This window comes from Lemur catta, chromosome 6, assembly GCF_020740605.2.
Source record: "Lemur catta isolate mLemCat1 chromosome 6, mLemCat1.pri, whole genome shotgun sequence".
NCBI classification, from domain to species: Eukaryota; Metazoa; Chordata; class Mammalia; order Primates; family Lemuridae; genus Lemur; species Lemur catta.
The window spans coordinates 11,432,945-11,449,842 of record NC_059133.1 but is presented as its reverse complement, the minus strand read 5'-3'; the positions used below and the strand labels follow the sequence as shown (position 1 = coordinate 11,449,842).

Below are 16,898 nucleotides of genomic sequence, written 5' to 3'. Positions count from 1 at the left end.
ACTCCTGCCCGTGCACCCACACGCATTCCTTCATGGCTTACTCCAAACCCCTGGATCGCAGTGGGAGATGTTGCCACCGGGGACGTTGGATGCCATCAGACTGGAATTCAGATCTCAGCTCTGCTACTTTATGGTTTGAACGGAGTGGCCCCTCGTGCCTCAGTTTCCTCATCTGTAAGATTGCTGTAGCAGTAGCCTTTATGGTACAAGTTTGATGTGAGAATGAACTAGGGTACTGCATGGGAAACACCCAGGCCTGTGCCTGGCACAGGGCAAGCGCCCAGCAAGTGGTCCTGAGGAAAAGCTGGCAGGTGAGACTTCACCTTTCAGAGTCGGGGGCTCTGCAGGTGTGAGAGCAGTGCTGGCTCTCGCTCCTGTGTCACATGATATCCCCAGCTGGGGACCCTGGAGCAGCAGGGGCTGTGTTCGGGGAAAGGCACCCTCCCCATGGAGGCCGGTCATAGAGGTGCCAAGAAAGCTGGGAACACCGGAGGCTCAGGAGTCACTAGAACACATGAGGGGACAGAGTGCTTAGTGCGATTATCTGATTTCGTGTCTCCTGCCTGCCAAGCCTCCACTCCTTGAGGGCAGGGTCATATGTTCCTCATCTCTGTGTCCCTGTGCCTGACCAAGCCGGCTGCTCAGGGGTCCTCACATTGTGGTGGGTGGTGGGAGTAGAGTGTAATGAACACATGCCCATGAGGACTGAACGAGGGCTGAGAGAAGACTGAGGAGGCTGCTGCAGTGCAGGGAGTTTCCTAGGGGGCTGCCAAGGCCATGCAGATCGGAGCCATTTCAGGGACTCAGAAGGCTGGAGCCAGCGGGCAAGGTTGACACCATGACAGACCTATGTGTTGGGCACTTCCTGGCACCAGGCTCTGTGTGGACCCTTGGCATACATTCACTCACATAATCTTCACCACCTCCCGTTTCCCAGATCAGGAAACTGAGGCAAAAGGAGGTCGTATAATATGCCCAGGGCCATATGGCTGGTAAGTAGTAGAGCCGGGATTTGAACCTGGGACCTGGCTCTAGGTGCTGCTCATCTGCTCTTGAGAGGTGCCAGCAAGAAAGCAGAAGCAAAGCCAGAAATGTGTGGGTCGTGGAAGGAAGAAAGGGGAGGCCCACAGGATGTTGAAAGTCACTCTGTCTGCCCTGCCCCCATGCTAAAGGGATTGAGGAAATCCCAGAAACCCAACCTAGGAGGGGTGGGTGACAGGTCCACAGAGAGCCAGGGAGTAAACACTGGGCCCTGCCTCGTCTTAATGATGCCTCTGGGGGAAAGTGCGCTGGTGTGTGGCCACAGCCAGCGATGCCTGACGCCTCTCGGGACCTGTTCACCTGGGAGGTACCTCAAGAAACAAATGACCAGTCTGACAAATCAAAACCTACGTGACTACGATCTTTAATTTTTTTTCTCCAAACAAGTTTAAATGATACTTTAAGAAAAATGACACTTGCTTATTAAAAGTCATTAAGTGACATGGTGACTAAATGCAGTGTGGGATCCTGGAACAAAAAAAGGACATTAATGTTAAAAGTAGTGAAACGTGAATGAAGCCTGCAGCTTAGTTAATGGTATTGTACCACCGTTAATGCCTTAGTTTTGACAAATGTCAAACGAAGGAGAAGCTGGGTCAAGGGGATGTGGGAACTGTCAGTACTGTCTTTGCAAATCTTCTGTAAATCTAAAGTTATTCCAAAATTAAAACTTTATTAAAAAAGAAAAAAAATGAGTCAAGAATAATGAGGCAAAAATTTGAAATCATCAGGACGTTGGTACTTTGAGACAGGAGACTGCCAACCTCCTCATTTGCCAGCAAATTAATAAACTACTCTTTCCTTCTCCTCAAAAAAAAAAATTGAACACGCTTGAAGCTCTGACTCGGGGGGGTGGGGGAGCAAGGGCAATATACATAACCTAAACTTATGTACCCCTAAAATATGCTGAAATAATAAAAAAAAAAATTGAAATCAGGGTTTGTGGATAATAGCGTCAGCTAGTGGATTTTCCATGCCTTGCAGCACACCCAGAGAAGTGGCAGTGTGCTCGGCCAACCCACTTTGCCGGCTCGGTTTTCTCAACTAAGCAAAGGCGGCAGCAGAACATTATTCTAAAGCCTGCACAAAGCCAAGTAAACCAGTCGCACAGTTGAACATGTTGGTGATTTCCTGTGTATTAAACTTCAGGGTAGAACACTTGGAAATGAAATTCAAGGCCGGGCATGGTGGCTCACACCTGTAACCCCAGCATTTTGGGAGGCTAAAGTGGGAGAATCACTTGAGGCTACAACTTTGAGCAACATAGCAAGATTCTGTCTCTAAAAGATAAAAAAATAAAAAATAAGAAATTCCGAGGCGGGTGGATCGCTCGAGGTCAGGAGTTCGAGACCAGCCTGAGCAAGAGCGAGACCCCGTCTCTACTAAAAATAGAAAGAAATTATCTGGCCAACTAAAAATATATATAGAAAAAATCAGCCGGGCATAGTGGCACATGCCTGTAGTCCCAGCTACTCGGGAGGCTGAGGCAGTAGGATCGCTTAAGCCCAGGAGTTTGAGGTTGCTGTGAGCTAAACTGACGCCACGGCACTCACTCTAGCCTGGGCAACAAAGTGAGACTCTGTCTCCAAAAAAAAAAAAAAAAAATAAGAAATTCAAATTCATGTTTGTGGAACCCAAAAAGCCGTCGCATGGAACCCTGAAGTCCAGTTTGGATGCCGCTCCCTCCTCCCAGGCCTGCGCAGGGGCCGGAGCCCGCGTATCAGAGATGGCCTCACTGTCACTTCCTTCCCCGCAGGAGCTCAACCGCACGTGCCGAGCCATGCAGCAGCGGGTCCTGGAGCTCATCCCCCGCATCGCCAATGAGCAGCTGACGGAGGAGCTGCTCATCATAAATGACAATCTCAACAACGTGTTCCTACGCCACGAGCGGTAACCCCACCTCCCGGCCTCTGGCCGCCCGCCCCAGCCTTCTCCCTTTCCTCCCCTGTTCTCCTGGTGTCCTCACACGGCCGAGCCATCTCTCGTCCTCCTGTCCATTGGCCCAGTGAAATGAACATTTCCCTGCCATTCTGGGGTGTGGGCTGTGAGGTAGCTGAGGGGCCCGATCTGGGGGTGACTGGCACCCGCTGACACCCACAGTCACTGTGCCTGGCATTTGCCAGTGCCTTCCGGATCACAGTCACTTAGACTCAGTGTCTTTACTTGGTTCTCACCACACCTGGGAGGAAGGTGCCCACAGATACTAGACAAGGAGGCTGAAGTTCAAAAGTAATGTAATTCACCCAAGGTCACACAATAGGTGACAGGGCCACGGCTCAGACAGATCACAGACCAAGGCCTTCCTGATCCACCTCACCAGCCCCTCGGCCCTTACGTGGCTCCATAAAGCAGGGTCAGAGTTTGGTGCATCTTTCTCACGGCAGTTTGGAGAGATAGAGACACACACCCCCACACCCCCAAGTATGTAACGGAAGCAAGTTTCGCAGTGCAGCCCTTACCTTCACTGTGCGCCCTGCACTCCTATTTTCTTTTCTGTTAGAGTCTAGTTCTGTTCCGTGCTGGTTGTGACCGGGGTGGCCATATGACTGACAGCCTAAACTGGGACGCTTGCAAGGGAAAGAGGGACACCGTTAGCAATGACGTGGGGGCCACAAACATAAACTGGATCTGTCCAGGGCGAACCAGGATGTGTCGTCACCCTGCTCATGACCCACCATGTTGAGTTTGAGACCCGCAGTTAGGAAAGCTCTGCGTGCCTGTGCAGAGCTGGCCTGTCTCGGTCTGTCTCCTTGACTCGGGTCTCTTCTTTCTTGTAGGTTTGAACGGTTCCGCACAGGCCAGACCGCCAAGGTAAAGGCTGCTTTCCTGTGACTAGAGCGTGCCATACTGATGGGGAGGAAGGCTGCTCTCACCCTCCCCCCCAGTGTCTGGACGGGATGGTGCTTTCCTATCCAGGCTCGTAGAGAAGTCTCCTTCTCATGCTATACGCCACTGCCTCTTTAAGGCAGATAAGCCTGTGCCACCAGCTGATGCCCAGGGGGTCTTGCCAACTTCCCAGGGGGTCCAGTTAGCTGGAGCCAATGGGGAGGAAGAAAAGCTCCCTGACTCCCAGTCAGAGCTGCTGGGGCCCTGGTGACAGACCCCAGGGCAGAGACTGCTGGCCCCGTGCTTGGGGCAGAAGGGAGTCAGGCTGCAGGCGAAGGGGATGATCAGGGCGTCTCCCTCCCGCAGGCCCCGAGCGAGGCCGAGCCGGCAGCTGACCTGATCGACATGGGCCCCGACCCAGCAGCCACCAGCAACCTCTCATCCCAGCTGGCCGGAATGAGTAAGTGCTTTGGGGGCCTCCGGCCGAGGGTACGTTATGGTGCTGTGGGGACCCTACGGTCTGGGGGTACCCTCCATTACACACCAACAGCAGAACATTGGGCCCAGGCCAAACCTTGCCGCAAGGTTGGGCACTCAGGACAACTGCCCCTGTCAACCCCCAAATTCCTGAGCCCCCTTGGCTCTCAGAAATCCCACCATCCTGTGGTTGTCCTTCTACACTGACTTTTCCATGGCTGGACTCATCCGAATGAGCCTGGGCAAGTTTCTTGAACTTCTGGAGCCTCTTTCCTCGTCTGTGGCAGGAGTGGGGATGGGCCCTTCCTCCCAGGGTGTCGCGAGGTTGAGCAGGCTCATGCGTGGGAAGTGCCTGGACCACGCCAGGCCCTGGCGCACTCTGGATGAGCGTTGGCAGTCCTCACCCTCCTCACTGTGACTGGTTTTGAAATTACTGACTGCCTGCTTCGTCCCAAGCCCTGGGAAACCATCAGGATTCCATTTTGAATCACTAGTACTACACTTTTTGAAAAATCAACCACATATCTCATCACTGTCCTCCTGCCCAGCCACTTCCTCTAGCAGACATGACAGGCAGCATTCCGCCTGTTCTCTAACCCTCCCAGCAGCCCAGTGGGGTGACTGTGTCTCCACCTTAGAGAGGAGCAAACCAAAGCTGGACAGAGGAGGTGGCTTGCCCAAGGTCCCACACCAGCAGGTGCCCGTCCCTCCCCCACCCCCAAGCCACGCTGCTTCCCCGGCACCGAGCCCTGGGCCTGGCCGGGAGCAGCTCAGCGCACAAGGACAGTGGGCGGACCCTTCCCGTGCCTTTCTGTCCCTGCAGACCTGGGCTCCAGCAGTGTGAGGACTGGCCTGCAGTCTCTGGAGTCCTCTGGCCGACTGGAAGACGAGTTTGACATGTTTGCGCTGACACGGGGCAGCTCACTGGCTGACCAACGGAAAGAGTGAGTGGCCTGGCCCCGCCCTGGTCCCCTGCAGTTTGGGTGGCTCTCTATCAGGGAGAGCCTCTCTCAGGGTCCCCGAACCTGGTGAGCCGCCTGCCCACAGCCTCTAGGATCCTCCGAGTCAGTCCAGCATGGCCTGGGAGCCCTGTGGTCAAGTGACAGAGTGCATGTCCCCCAGGCAGGGATGGGTGGGGAAGGAGTGCCTACAGGTTAGTGACCTACTGTGTGTCAGAATCTTACGTAATCTGTTGAGGGGGGAAACTGAGGCATCGAGCAGCAGGGTCATTTGCCCCAGGTCAGGTGGCTAGTATTCGGCAGCGCTAGGTTAAGAGCCCAGGGCTGTCTGGTTCCACAGCACAACATCTCCGCCCCATCCACCTCCTCCCTACACCGTGCACCGCATACCAAGCCCTCCAGGGGCAGGGAGGCTTCATGATAAATCCTCAGGGACGTTCAAGTCACTTCTGTTGTTCCATAGCCACTCTTAATTTCCAGAGAAGTCTCTGTTGCCCCACTGAGGTCTGCCCACTTTGCCCCAGAGCTGGGGCTCTGTCCTTCCCGGCGGACTGTGCGTTTTCAGGGAGGTGCTTTCAGCAGCACCGGCACATGGCCGAGTGTGTCTGCCAGGCCCGGCCCTCGCCCTGACTTCCCAGGGACTGGCTGCTCGTAGGCTGGTCGGGGGGGAAGTCTGCTTCATGTTCTGTTTTCAGCCCTTTGCTTATGACCCCCAGGGCTGAGCTGTGGGCAGCCAGGATCTTACAGCTAAGGAAGGTTCTAGATTAAGGGATCCTCCCAGCTGACCCCACTTGACTCCTCAGTGGTCTACTGGTGTCTTTTGGAACTTGGCCACTGGACCTCCAGAGAGCCCAGGACGCCCTCTTCCTACCCACAGATGCAGGTCAGACCTGACAGGCAGCAGCTGCCTGGCCCCGTGGGCTGGGAGCTGTGTCTTTCTGTATCCGGGCAGGTCAGCACTCCCACGCCCAGGTGCTCTGGGACCAGCAGCTCCCAGGTGCCCTGGAGTCAGGGGCACTGCTGAGGCTGCTGGGCAGAGGGAAGCTAATGAGTCTGGTGGGACTTGCAGCCAGGAGGGTGGCCCGTCCACATAGGCCCCAGCGGGCAGCACTACTGGCCGCAGTGGAGAGCCGTTGGCACCTGGCTGGCCCACCAGCCTGGGTGAGGTTTGCTGTGGCACCGTTACTCCTCTGGGAGCTGGGGGCAAGGAAAAGCACGCCAGGAGCTCGCCCTCCAGGGCCTGAGTCTCACAGGGACAGTGACATGTGCCTGGACCATTGCTGTGCAATGCTAAGTGCTGTCCTGGAGGGGGTTTCCAGGCTCTGTGGACACAGGGGAGGGGGGCATGGCATGCTGCAGAGGGCACTTAGGGCTGGACCAGGCCACGGTGGTCAAGAAGGCCATTTCAGGCTCTGCGAACAGCATGGGCAAAGGCTCAGAGGCATGGTGGAAGAGAGGTGCTCTGGGTCCTGCACAGGGACCCAGGGCAGGGGGCAGGATGGTGGGAAGGTGGCAGGGCCTGCCAGGCCACACAGAGGCAGTTGGTTTTATCCTAGCATTAGCAGTAGGGAGCACGGGAAGGGTTTTTTCTTACCAGATTTGCATCTTTGAAACTCCGTGTGGCTGGGCACAGCTTACGTGACATCATGTCCCTTCTCAGGCCCTGGCTTCTGCAGGCCCTCCCAGGGCTTGGTTCCCACCCCAGCAGAAAAGACTCAGCAGGGACAGGAGTGTGCTCTAGTATCAAGTCCGCCTCCCTTTGTTCTCCTGCCGGGCTGGCCCACCCTGTGCTTCTGGGGGACCTTCTAGCTCCGGGCACCTGACTGGCCTTTTCTGCCTGCCTGGCTCCCCACCTGCAGCTGGCTCCGCCTTGGCTGGCAGGGAAGCCAGCTCCTTATCAGCCCATTTCTGCTCCAGCTCCAGCCACAGCTGCCACTGTCACAGCCTGTTGCTGACCCAGCCCATTCACTTGGTGCCAAAGGGCAGCAGGGGCACCTCAGCCAGGCCGTCCTGGAGGTGGGATGCTCCTCGCCCCCCTCCGCATGGTCCTGGGAACACGCTCTGTGCCACTGTGCACAGATGCCTCCTCTCCAGGAGCCACTTAGACAGGTGTTACCCCAGGTGGCCACAGGTCCAGCCCCTCTGCCGGCCCCACCTGAGGAGTGGCCCTCCTCCCTTTTGCACTGACGGGGGGCAGAGGCCCCCGCCCGGGGTCTGCAGCCTGGTGTGGGTTGTGTGGGCTCCCTCAGGGGTCCACTGCTGCAGGCGTGGCCCTCAGGGACAGCCGAGCTTCAGCTTCAGGACCCTGTGTGTGGCCAGGAGAGGGAGAGAGAAAGGCAGCGGTAGCAAGGAGTAAGCAATTAGCAAAGAACATATAGTTCTTCCGAGTGCAGGGAAAGCATCAGCTTCTGCACGTTCCTGGGGCCGGGCACGCCTTATTCTGCCTTTTTCACAACGCGCCTAGCATGTCTCAGACGCAGACGGCAGCGTGCTGCCTCCACGCCCTGAAGCAGCGGGCCTTCTCTGGTCAGGGGGCACTGCTGAATCTTTGGCCTCACTGCCTCCTTGCCAGCTCTCGTTGCCCAGGGGTGCTAAGCTGCCCTGCAAAAGGAGTGAGCACCCGGACCCCAGCCCGCTGGCTTTAATGTTGGTGCCAGCGTGGCTCTCAGTAGTCCCCAGCTCACTTGCCATGGATGGAGCCTTGTGACGAGGGGTGAAGCAGCCAGCAGTCGCACTCCTCCAGGGAACCCTGCCCCTGTGGGAAGGAGTGGATAGCAGTGCCTGGGGACCGGGGGTCTCGTTCAGGAAGCCCCTTTCAGTGCCAGCCCACCCCATTCCTAGGAAGGCACATTGGCACTGCAAGAGTGAAATGTGATAGGGTCCCAGTTCCTGAAGCCTGGAGTCAGGCCCACTCCAGGTTGGGTGGAGTGCCAGCGTCCCCACCTGGAGACCCTCAGCCCGAGCTGTGCAGGGCTTTCCCTTAGTGAGCAGAGCTCTGTGGCTCACTTCTTCGCCTCAAAGCTGGACTGACCCCGGGCCGAGGTCTGGCCTCTGCCAGCGGTTCAGAGCAAGAATGGATGCCCTGGACGTCCCCCTACAGCGTCTGGGAGACGCCCCCAGCCCCCACGTTAGCCCACCTTCTCCTCCCACTCCCCTGAGACTTCACCTCAAACACAGCGCACACTTCCCTGCCCTGCCTCGCCTGCCCGGCACCTGCGGGATCTGCCCCCTGCCCCTTCCAGCCCACGCGCCTTGCGTTCCCTCCCAGCTCCTGCCTTCCCACCCTGCCTGGCTGGCAGGCATCCCCCAGTTACAAAATTGGGAAACGAAACTGTTCGAGAAGGGGTCTGTAGATCATTCTCCGCAAGCATGGGGCCATTGAAGCCATATCTCAGTCCTCTGAGTTTGGCCAAATCTGGCATAGCTGTTGGTGGTCTTGGTATTGGTCTTTGGCTACTGACACCCTCCCTAATTTCCCCCGCCTTGCTGTCCCTTCGTGTGGGTCACACGTCTGATCCTGATTCCCAGAGGCAGGAAAAGAGATCCTTCCTCCCACTCCCGGAGGGGCCTGGAGAGTAGGGGCCTCAGGCCCATGCCCGTACGGTGGCCTGAGCCGCCCCACCCTCCCGTCCTTGCGTCAGCTGGCAGGCCCGGTAAGGCGAGGGTGGCCTCTGATGGCCTGGTGGCCTCTGTGTTTCAGGGTAAAATACGAAGCCCCCCAAGCAACAGACGGCCTGGCTGGAGCCCTGGACGCCCGGCAGCAGAGCACTGGCGCGGTAAGCAGACGGGCCCTGCTGCCACCTGCAGGCCCAGAAGGACAGCAGGGAATGCCCCACTGTGTGCCAGGCACTGGCTCGGCACATCCACACCTCTTTCCTCATTTGGCTCTCAAATTGGCGCTTTGTGGCTAACGTGGTCATTCCCAGTTTACAGCTAAGGAAACTGTTAGAGAGGTGAAGTCGTTTGTCTGAGCTCACATGGCAGGGATTCTCTGATTCTTTTTTTTTTTTGTTAAGACAGGGTCTTGCTCTGTCACCAGGGCTAGAGTGCAGTGGTATCATCATAGCTCACTGCAACCTCAAACTCCTGGGCTCAAGCAAGCAATCCTCCTGCCTCAGCCTCCCAAGCTGGGACCATAGGCGTATGCCACCATACTCAGCTAATTTTTCCATTTTTTGTAGAGATGGGTCTCACTCTCACTCAGGCTGGTCTTGAACTCCTGGCCTCAAGCAATCCTCCCGCCTTGGCCTCCCAGAGTGCTAGGATTACAGGCATGAGCCACCACGCCCAGCCACATGTCAGGAATCCTGGCCTGAGTCTCAGTGAGGGAGCTGCAGTCCAGTGGCCCTAGGTTCTTGTCCCAGCTCTGCCACCTACCAGCTGTGTGTCAGGCAGACCATTAGCCCTCCTGACCCTCCATTTCATCTGTGCATTGGGGCCCATGGTGGGACTGCAGTAGTTGATGATAGAACACATGAAGGGGTATATTTAGGGTACTTGGCACAGACTTAGAGTCCAGTCAATAGCATACCTCACTGCCCTTCTAGAGACCTTTCATTTGCAGATGTGTGGGCAGAGGAGTACCCTGAAACAGCAGGGAGGAGTCCTTAGGGTGTCTGTTAGTTTCATTTAGTTGCTTCACTATGATTGAGTGACAGCCACATGTCCAGCACCGAGCACACTTTGTAGGTGACCCCTCCCCCTGGGCGAGAACTCCATTCTCCTGTCTTTTCCTGTGTATCCAGATGCCTGTCGGGCAGTGTGAGAATTTCTGCCCCTGTACATGAGCAGACAGAGCAGCTCCTGTGGGGGACAGTTAGAAACAGCAGGACCCAGGAGTTGGGAGGAGCAGGGGCAGCACCTTGGGGGCTTCCCAGGCCAGAGTGGGGTGGGGGGTGGGAGAGGGAGCCCGAGGAGTATCAGGGACCTGGGGCAGCTGGGAGGACTCCAGCTGCATCCCAAACGAGGTGGGAGCCACTGGAAAGTCTTGAGCACAGGAGGGACATTGTTCTGACTTCCATTCTGAAAAGATCAGGCTGGAAGCTGGGAGACCAGGGAGGAGCCTGCGGAAGCCATTCAGTCCACCGAGCGGTCAAGTCCCGGTGACTCCCAAGGGTGCTCCGTCTCCACTCCTGGGTCTTTCAGCGTCTGACGAATCATTCCCAGGTCAGAACAGAGCGAGGCATAGAGCACCATGCAGGCAGGACCAGCAGGCAAACCCAGTGCCTCCTGTGTGGTGTGACCGGCCACCCAGCAGAGCAGCTTGCCATGCCACGTCTCAGAGCATCCAATCTTTTTAATCTTTTTTCTTTTATAAGTGATCATTTATCGAGCCTGTGCTCCTTGCCAGGCCCCGAGCTAAGCACTTGGCACCCCACCCCCAAACCCTTAGGGCATGTTATCCCTTCTACAAATGAGATAGCTGAGTTCCAGGGAGAGGTTCAGTGAAACCGTAGGTGTGATATCCCCAGCGTGGTGCCTGGCACACAGCAAAGCATTAATAAGACAGCATTTAGTCTTCACAGTGCTGCCGTGTGGTCATCCCCATTTACAGACGAGAAAACCGAGGCTTAGAATTGCCAGGTACCTTGCCCGGGGTCTCACAGCTGTTGGTCTTCCTGGCCTCAAAGCTGTGCTGATGGCAAGTACACCGGATCTGAAACGCTCTTAGGAACAGAGGAGGGTGAACGAGGTACATGCACCGCTCCTCGGCCTTCCGTTTCCAAGGGCCACCCTTCCAGCGGCAAGAATCCAGATGAATCCAGACGCTCTGGGAGCCTGCGTAGGCGCCTCTTGTGGGCAGAGGCTGACTCCACAGCTCAGCAGGCAACAATCCCAGCCAGTCCACTCCCTCTGCAGCCCCGAGACAGGCCTCACTTCCCCAGGGGCACACAGCAGCTCTGGCATGACTAGAGCCAGAGCCCAGGTCTCCCGCTGCCACACCACTTGCAGCTAGCCCACGGGGAGGAAGCACGCACACACAACTCCCCTGCAGAAAAGCAGAAACTGATAAACACATCATTACTCATTTCCTCTCCGATAACTTGAAGCAACTTCCACCAGATCAGAATGATTTCCTAAAACTGTGAGCAGACTCCTGCTCCTGAGGTACTTACGTCTGGCTGGGGGTGAGGCCTTCACCCACTAAACATGACAGCAAACGGCAAAGTACACAGCAGAATCCAGTGCCAACTCTGTGGGCAGCCCATGTTTGCCGTGGGACTCAGAGCAGAGCTCACCAGCCCTGTGGCGTGCTGATGCTCCTTCGCTCCCTAGAGTGCCGTGGTGGGCAGTGAGCCAGTCCCGCGCTGGGTCTGTGTGGGGTGCGCAAGGCAGTCGCAGGGTGACGGGCCGGGAGCCAGCACTCCAGTCTCCCTCTACCCCTAGTCCACTCTGGGGCCCTAGGAAACCTGGTGCCGTCGGCGAACATGAGGGGATTGGACACACCAATGTTCCTAAACCCTGGGTGCCCATCAGAGACCCTGGGAGCCTCCAGACTGGCTGACGGCCACCTGCTCTGCCGTCCCAGGATTGCTCGGGCCCAGCCTCTGGGATCTTCATGGAAAGGGCTGAGAAGCTTTGTTTCCTTTGCTCTCAGCTCTATCCCAGCCCATCAGGGCTCTGGTGTCCCAGAGCTGTTGTGATTCACCCACAGTGGGCACCTCTGCTGCTTCCTCCATGCCCTGGCACCTGCTGCCACAGCCCCGGTGCACGTCTGCGTGCACACAACACACGTACACATACATGGGCCTCCTGCCCAAAAAGGACCATCCCTGCTGGAGAAGGCTGCGGGTGCCAGTGGCCCTGGCCCTGCCCCCACCGTCAGTGTGACTCTGTCACCCAGACGGGAGGCAGCGGCGCGGGGAGCCTCAGTGACTGGATGGTGAGACAAGGCATGGTGAGCAGGGGCCAGGCTTGGCCACCCGGAGAGCTGGGGAGCTGCTCGCAGGGCTTCCGCAGGCACAGAAATGGCACGGCGGTGCTGCCTGGGGGAGCAGGACCTGGAGAAGACCCAGAGGAGGCAGGAGGGGCAGCGAGGGCCCCAAGGCTCGGGCTGTTCCCAGGCTGGCCCAGACGGCAGCTTCCGCAGCCCCTCTGCCCAGTTCCTGCTCTCGACTCGGGCAAGGCCGAGGCAGCTGCTCTGGCAGCTGAGAGGCGACTGGGGCGGAGGAGGTGGGAGAGGGAGCTGGTGCGGGCAGCCGGAGCACCTGCCACCGCTGCTGCCAGGAAGTCGCCCCTGCCTTCTTGCCGGGCTCCGCCGCTGCCCAGGGGCGTCCCCAGGTGCTGGCTGGTGGAGCGTGGAGACAACTGGCTTGGTTGGAGAAAGACTGTCGCTCTCCTTCTCTTTCCCAAAGCAGCTAAATAGCAACTAGGAATAGCTTTATTTGTGCTATATTTATGAGTAGTAAATAGTAACTGGCATTTCTTGAGCAGCTACTCTGGGCCAGGCACTGTGCCAAGTCTTGACATCTGCTGTCCTGTTTCACCCTCACAGCAGCCTGGACAGTGGGCAGTGTTGTCCCCACTCCAGAGAGGAGGGAAATGAGGGGCACAGAAGTTAAGTTTCCTGCCCAGGGGCCGGGCCAGGTTCCAGTCCTTCCAACTGTGAAGTCTGTGCCTGTAACTTCCAGCTGGAGCCGCCCACTGCACGCTCGGCTAGAGAAGGAAGCCCCCAAGCCCTTCCGCTGTGCGGCAGCCATCGTGACAGAGCCCGTAACTTTGTGGCCCAAAGTGAAATGCCCCCATCTGCAGCACTGCCCCTCTGAGCCCACCAGACCGACCTTGTCTGGGCAACTTGGGACCTCCCTGCTCTTGGCCCTTCTACACCACCTTTTGTCGGGGACTCTTGAGTCTGCAGAGATGCCAGGGGACAGAACCTGGCAGCCCCTGGCCCACTCACTGTGCCCACCCCAACCTTGATGGCTGGAGAAGCGTCTGGGGTCCCTCCCTGGGCTTTACATATTCTTCAGCACCCGTGGGCCTTTGCGCGGGGCCCTCCTCCAGCCTAGAGCCCGACCAGTGCTGCAGAACCGGGGTCCCTTTTCCCTGCGGGAGACGGAGCTGCCGTTCCCCGCGGGCCCTGCTCCAGCTGAGGGGAGCGCCGTCCCCGTCTCCTGCTCGGGCCCCTGGCTCTGCACCCCCTCACCCACAGCCTGGCACTGGGGGATGCCAGCAGGGCACAGGGCAGGGGTGGGTGACTGCCCAAGGCCACCCAGCTGGGAGACACTGAACCGGGGATGCCTTTGCCTTGTTGCCCAGGGCACTGGCCGCCCGCCTCACCCTCTGCCCTTCCTTCCAGATCCCTGTCACCCAGGCCTGCTTCATGGAGGACATCGAGCAGTGGCTGTCCACTGACGTGGTGCGTTGGGGCCCACCCAGCCAAGAAGCAAAGGCTTAGGCCCGCCCCTCACCCACCTGGCAGGGGCTCATCTTTCTCGTGAAGAGATGAATGGCCACGGGGCCAGGGTAGAGTTGCCCGGCGCCCTGAGGGGGGTGGGGTGAACCACCGGTGAGGAGGGACAAGAGTAAAGTCCCCATCTCCTGCCACCCGCATGCCTCCTCCAGGCACGTCCCCCCAGCTCACCCCCCAGGGAAGAGCCTGGGCACAGCACCCCTGTCAGCTGCTTCCCAGAGCCTGCCCCCAGAGCGCAGTGCCAGCAGGTGTCAGCCGAAGGGCTGGCGGGCCGGGCCGGGGAGGCTGAGCTGGGCCTGCAGTGGCTCTGGGAGCCGCACACGGAGGGAAACCCCACCCCACCCCATCTTACAGATCAGAAGACTGATACGCAGCTGCAGGGGGGCCCAGGCCTAGGGCAGTCCGCTGTCCTTCTCCACAGGAAGTGCCCAGGAGGAGGCAGGCGGGGGCCAAGAGATGGGGACCCCAGGGAGAGAGGGGGTGGGAGTCAGATTCGGGTCCTCCGTGCAGGGCTCCGCCCCAGCATGGGCCACCGTCTCTGGGCGCCAAGGACCACACCAGAGCCTGGGCACCCCCGGGCCCAAGGCTGCCTTCTGCAAGTGCCAGGACTGTGTTTCTGCCCAGGGTCAGGCCAGGGGGCAAGGACTCAGGCTTTTCTGTCTGGAGGCAGAAGCCTCACCCCCTCTCCAGCCCCCACCTAGAGTGAGACTGGCCCTCAGTCTCTGGGTGTCTCCCTCTCCACGAGGGGGGCAAGAACGTCCACCCCTCAAGACCCTCGAGGAAAAGAATGGGCGTTCACCAAGGAGCCCCCAGGCACCACGTCCTGCGCTCGGCATTCTCTGCGTGTCATCCTGTCTCAGCTTCCCAGCAACCCTCCGCGTTAGCTTCAGCCTCCCCATTTTATGGAAGAAAAAAACCAAGGCTCAGGGAATTCAGGTGACACCTGAGGCTCTGGGCTCAGGAAATGGCAGAGCCCGGGCAGGGCCTGAGCTTAGAACGAACCCTGGTCAGCGGCACCCGAGCTGCCACCCCCACCCCACCCCACCAGGTGGACGGCCTGTGGCCTTGCTCCCTGGGGCGCGGCTAACTTCTGCCTCCTCTCCTTCTGCTTTCTCAGGGGAATGTCGCAGAAGAGCCTAAGGGCGTCACCAGTGAAGGTAGTAGTCCCCGGCCCCTGCCTGCCCACCCCACTTCCGGGCTCTGGCCTCAGAGCCCACCCTCACCCTCTTTCCTTCCTCTAGAATTTGACAAGTTCCTGGAAGAACGGGCCAAAGCTGCAGATCGGTTGCCCAACCTCTCCAGCCCCTCCGCCGAGAGGCCCCCGGGCCCCCCTCCTGGCTCGGCCCCTCGGGAGAAGGCCCAGGAGAAAGATGACGACATGCTGTTTGCCTTATGAGCGCAGGGTCTGGCACCCTGTGGCCCAGGACCCTGCTGCTCCCGTGCCCTGGGCCAGGGCTCTCTCCCTCCTTTGGTGTTAAGGCTGCTTTGGGGGTGGCTTGTACCCCCTCTCTCCTCGAGGATGGAGCTGACCGGCTGCGGCTGGGCTGTGCGGTTGGTGTGGGGAGGCAGCGAGCTGGATCAGGGAGACAGGTCTGTGCTACAGTGAGGTCCTGGCCACTCCTGTCTCCCCCACCTCCCCCGAGCCAACCACTACGACTTTGCTGAGAAGTGGGAGGCCCCAGGACAGACGGGCTGGCTGCTTGGTTGACCCGGTGTGACTTTCTTTGCCCTGGGTGGTGCCCTGTCCTGGACCTATCCCCAGAGGAGCCGCTTCAGAGCCCTCACTGGAAGCTCTGCCGGGCTGCTCATCCATTCCCTGCCTGCCTCGGGGCACCCGACGGCTGCAGCTGGCCGAGGCGCGGGGTGGAAGCCCCCCGAGGAGCTGCCCACTGTCCTGGTACGAAGCTGCATGCAGTGGGCGAGACCTCGCCAGCTCCAGGCTGCAGGGTGGGGCTCCAGGGGACGCCTGGGCCCCCCTCCCTCTGCTGCCTTGTCCTGTCTCCTGCCTCTGCTCCTGCTGGCAGGGCTCCTCCGGCACCGGGGCCCGCCTGGTGGCTGATCCTCTTGTACTGGGAGAGGTGCCTTGTGTATCCCCAATTAAAGGTAGAAAACCACCTTGCTGGCTGCATTGTCCAGTGCTCTTGTGGGAAGTGACTTCTTGGCCTCACGGGAAGGGACTGCTCGGGGCTGGGCTGGGGGCCATCCGAGAGGTGGCTTCTGCGGGTGGTGCAGTCGGAGCAGCAGGTGCAGCCCCCTCCCACCTCCCACTGCTGTCCCCTCGGGCCAGCTCCTGCCTGCACAGCAGCACATCAATCACAAGGGAGGGGGCCCGCGGGGACGGTGTTGGCCTGTTGGTGGACAGGCACCGCACTAGGCTACTCGCTGGCTTGGGGGATTGTCACAACAGCCCGGGGGAGGCAAAGGTACCGTCCTTGCTTTACAGGCTTTGAGACTATGACTCTGTGGTCACATGAGCTGCCCCAGTTCAGGAGAGGAACAGATGCAGTTGTCTGTCGTGTGCTGGGCACTTCCTCATCAGCATATTGTCCCCATTTTTCAGGTGACCACACCAAAGCTCAGTTTGCATGACTTGGTACACAGCTCAAGGTGCTGGGCCACGGGTCAGGCACGGGGATCAGCTCTAACTCCCTCCATGGCAGCTCCAGAGCCCCAGGTCTTGGGGGTACCACCTTTTCGGGTCTGGAATCTCCCCACCAGGCCCCCCAGGGGTCACTACTTGAGGCACGTTGGAGCCTCCTGGCCCAGCTCTTGGTGGCAGAAGGGAAGGGGGTTGGAGTGGGGCTGGGCTCCTGGGATGGGGACCTGGGTCTGTGTGAGTGGCCACCGGCTACCGTGGGCAGAAGGCAGGCAGCACCTGCCGCCCGAGGTGTGGTCTCTGGCTGGGCACACAGGAGACCAGGCCTGGCCCTGCCCTCCAGGTGGAGTTGGTAAGGAAGGCAGCTTGGGGGCAGACACAGGGGACACTAAACAGGGAAGGAGGGACACAGCGCTGCCCTCAGGAGGGCCCACGGTCCAGGCCGAGCTCCGCCCCCACTCGAGGCGTCTGTGAGCTCCTGCCATGTGCTGTGCCCAGCCGGGCCCTCTCCACACCTCACCACGCCCCGGGGGTTGATGGTGTTGGCCTCTACTTACAGGTGGGGAAACTGAGGCTTGGGGAAGCA

At 59.0% G+C, this 16,898-nt stretch overlaps 1 protein-coding gene across 2 annotated transcripts in view; it reads left to right on the top strand.

Moving 5' to 3' along the window:
* Positions 1–15,323, top strand: part of TOM1 (target of myb1 membrane trafficking protein) — a 37,696-nt gene extending 22,373 nt beyond the window's left edge. Inside the window, exons 8-15 of one of the 2 annotated variants that reach the window (XM_045552999.1) lie at positions 2,798–2,931; positions 3,819–3,852; positions 4,234–4,327; positions 5,168–5,288; positions 9,004–9,079; positions 13,603–13,662; positions 14,834–14,873; positions 14,958–15,323. In XM_045552999.1, the coding sequence (XP_045408955.1) occupies positions 2,798–2,931; positions 3,819–3,852; positions 4,234–4,327; positions 5,168–5,288; positions 9,004–9,079; positions 13,603–13,662; positions 14,834–14,873; positions 14,958–15,112 (714 nt within the window). In that variant the 3' untranslated portion in view covers positions 15,113–15,323. The remainder of the gene's footprint in view (positions 1–2,797; positions 2,932–3,818; positions 3,853–4,233; positions 4,328–5,167; positions 5,289–9,003; positions 9,080–13,602; positions 13,663–14,833; positions 14,874–14,957) is intronic. The other variant, XM_045553000.1, reaches the window with a different exon arrangement.
* The last annotated feature ends 1,575 nt before the right edge of the window (positions 15,324–16,898 follow it).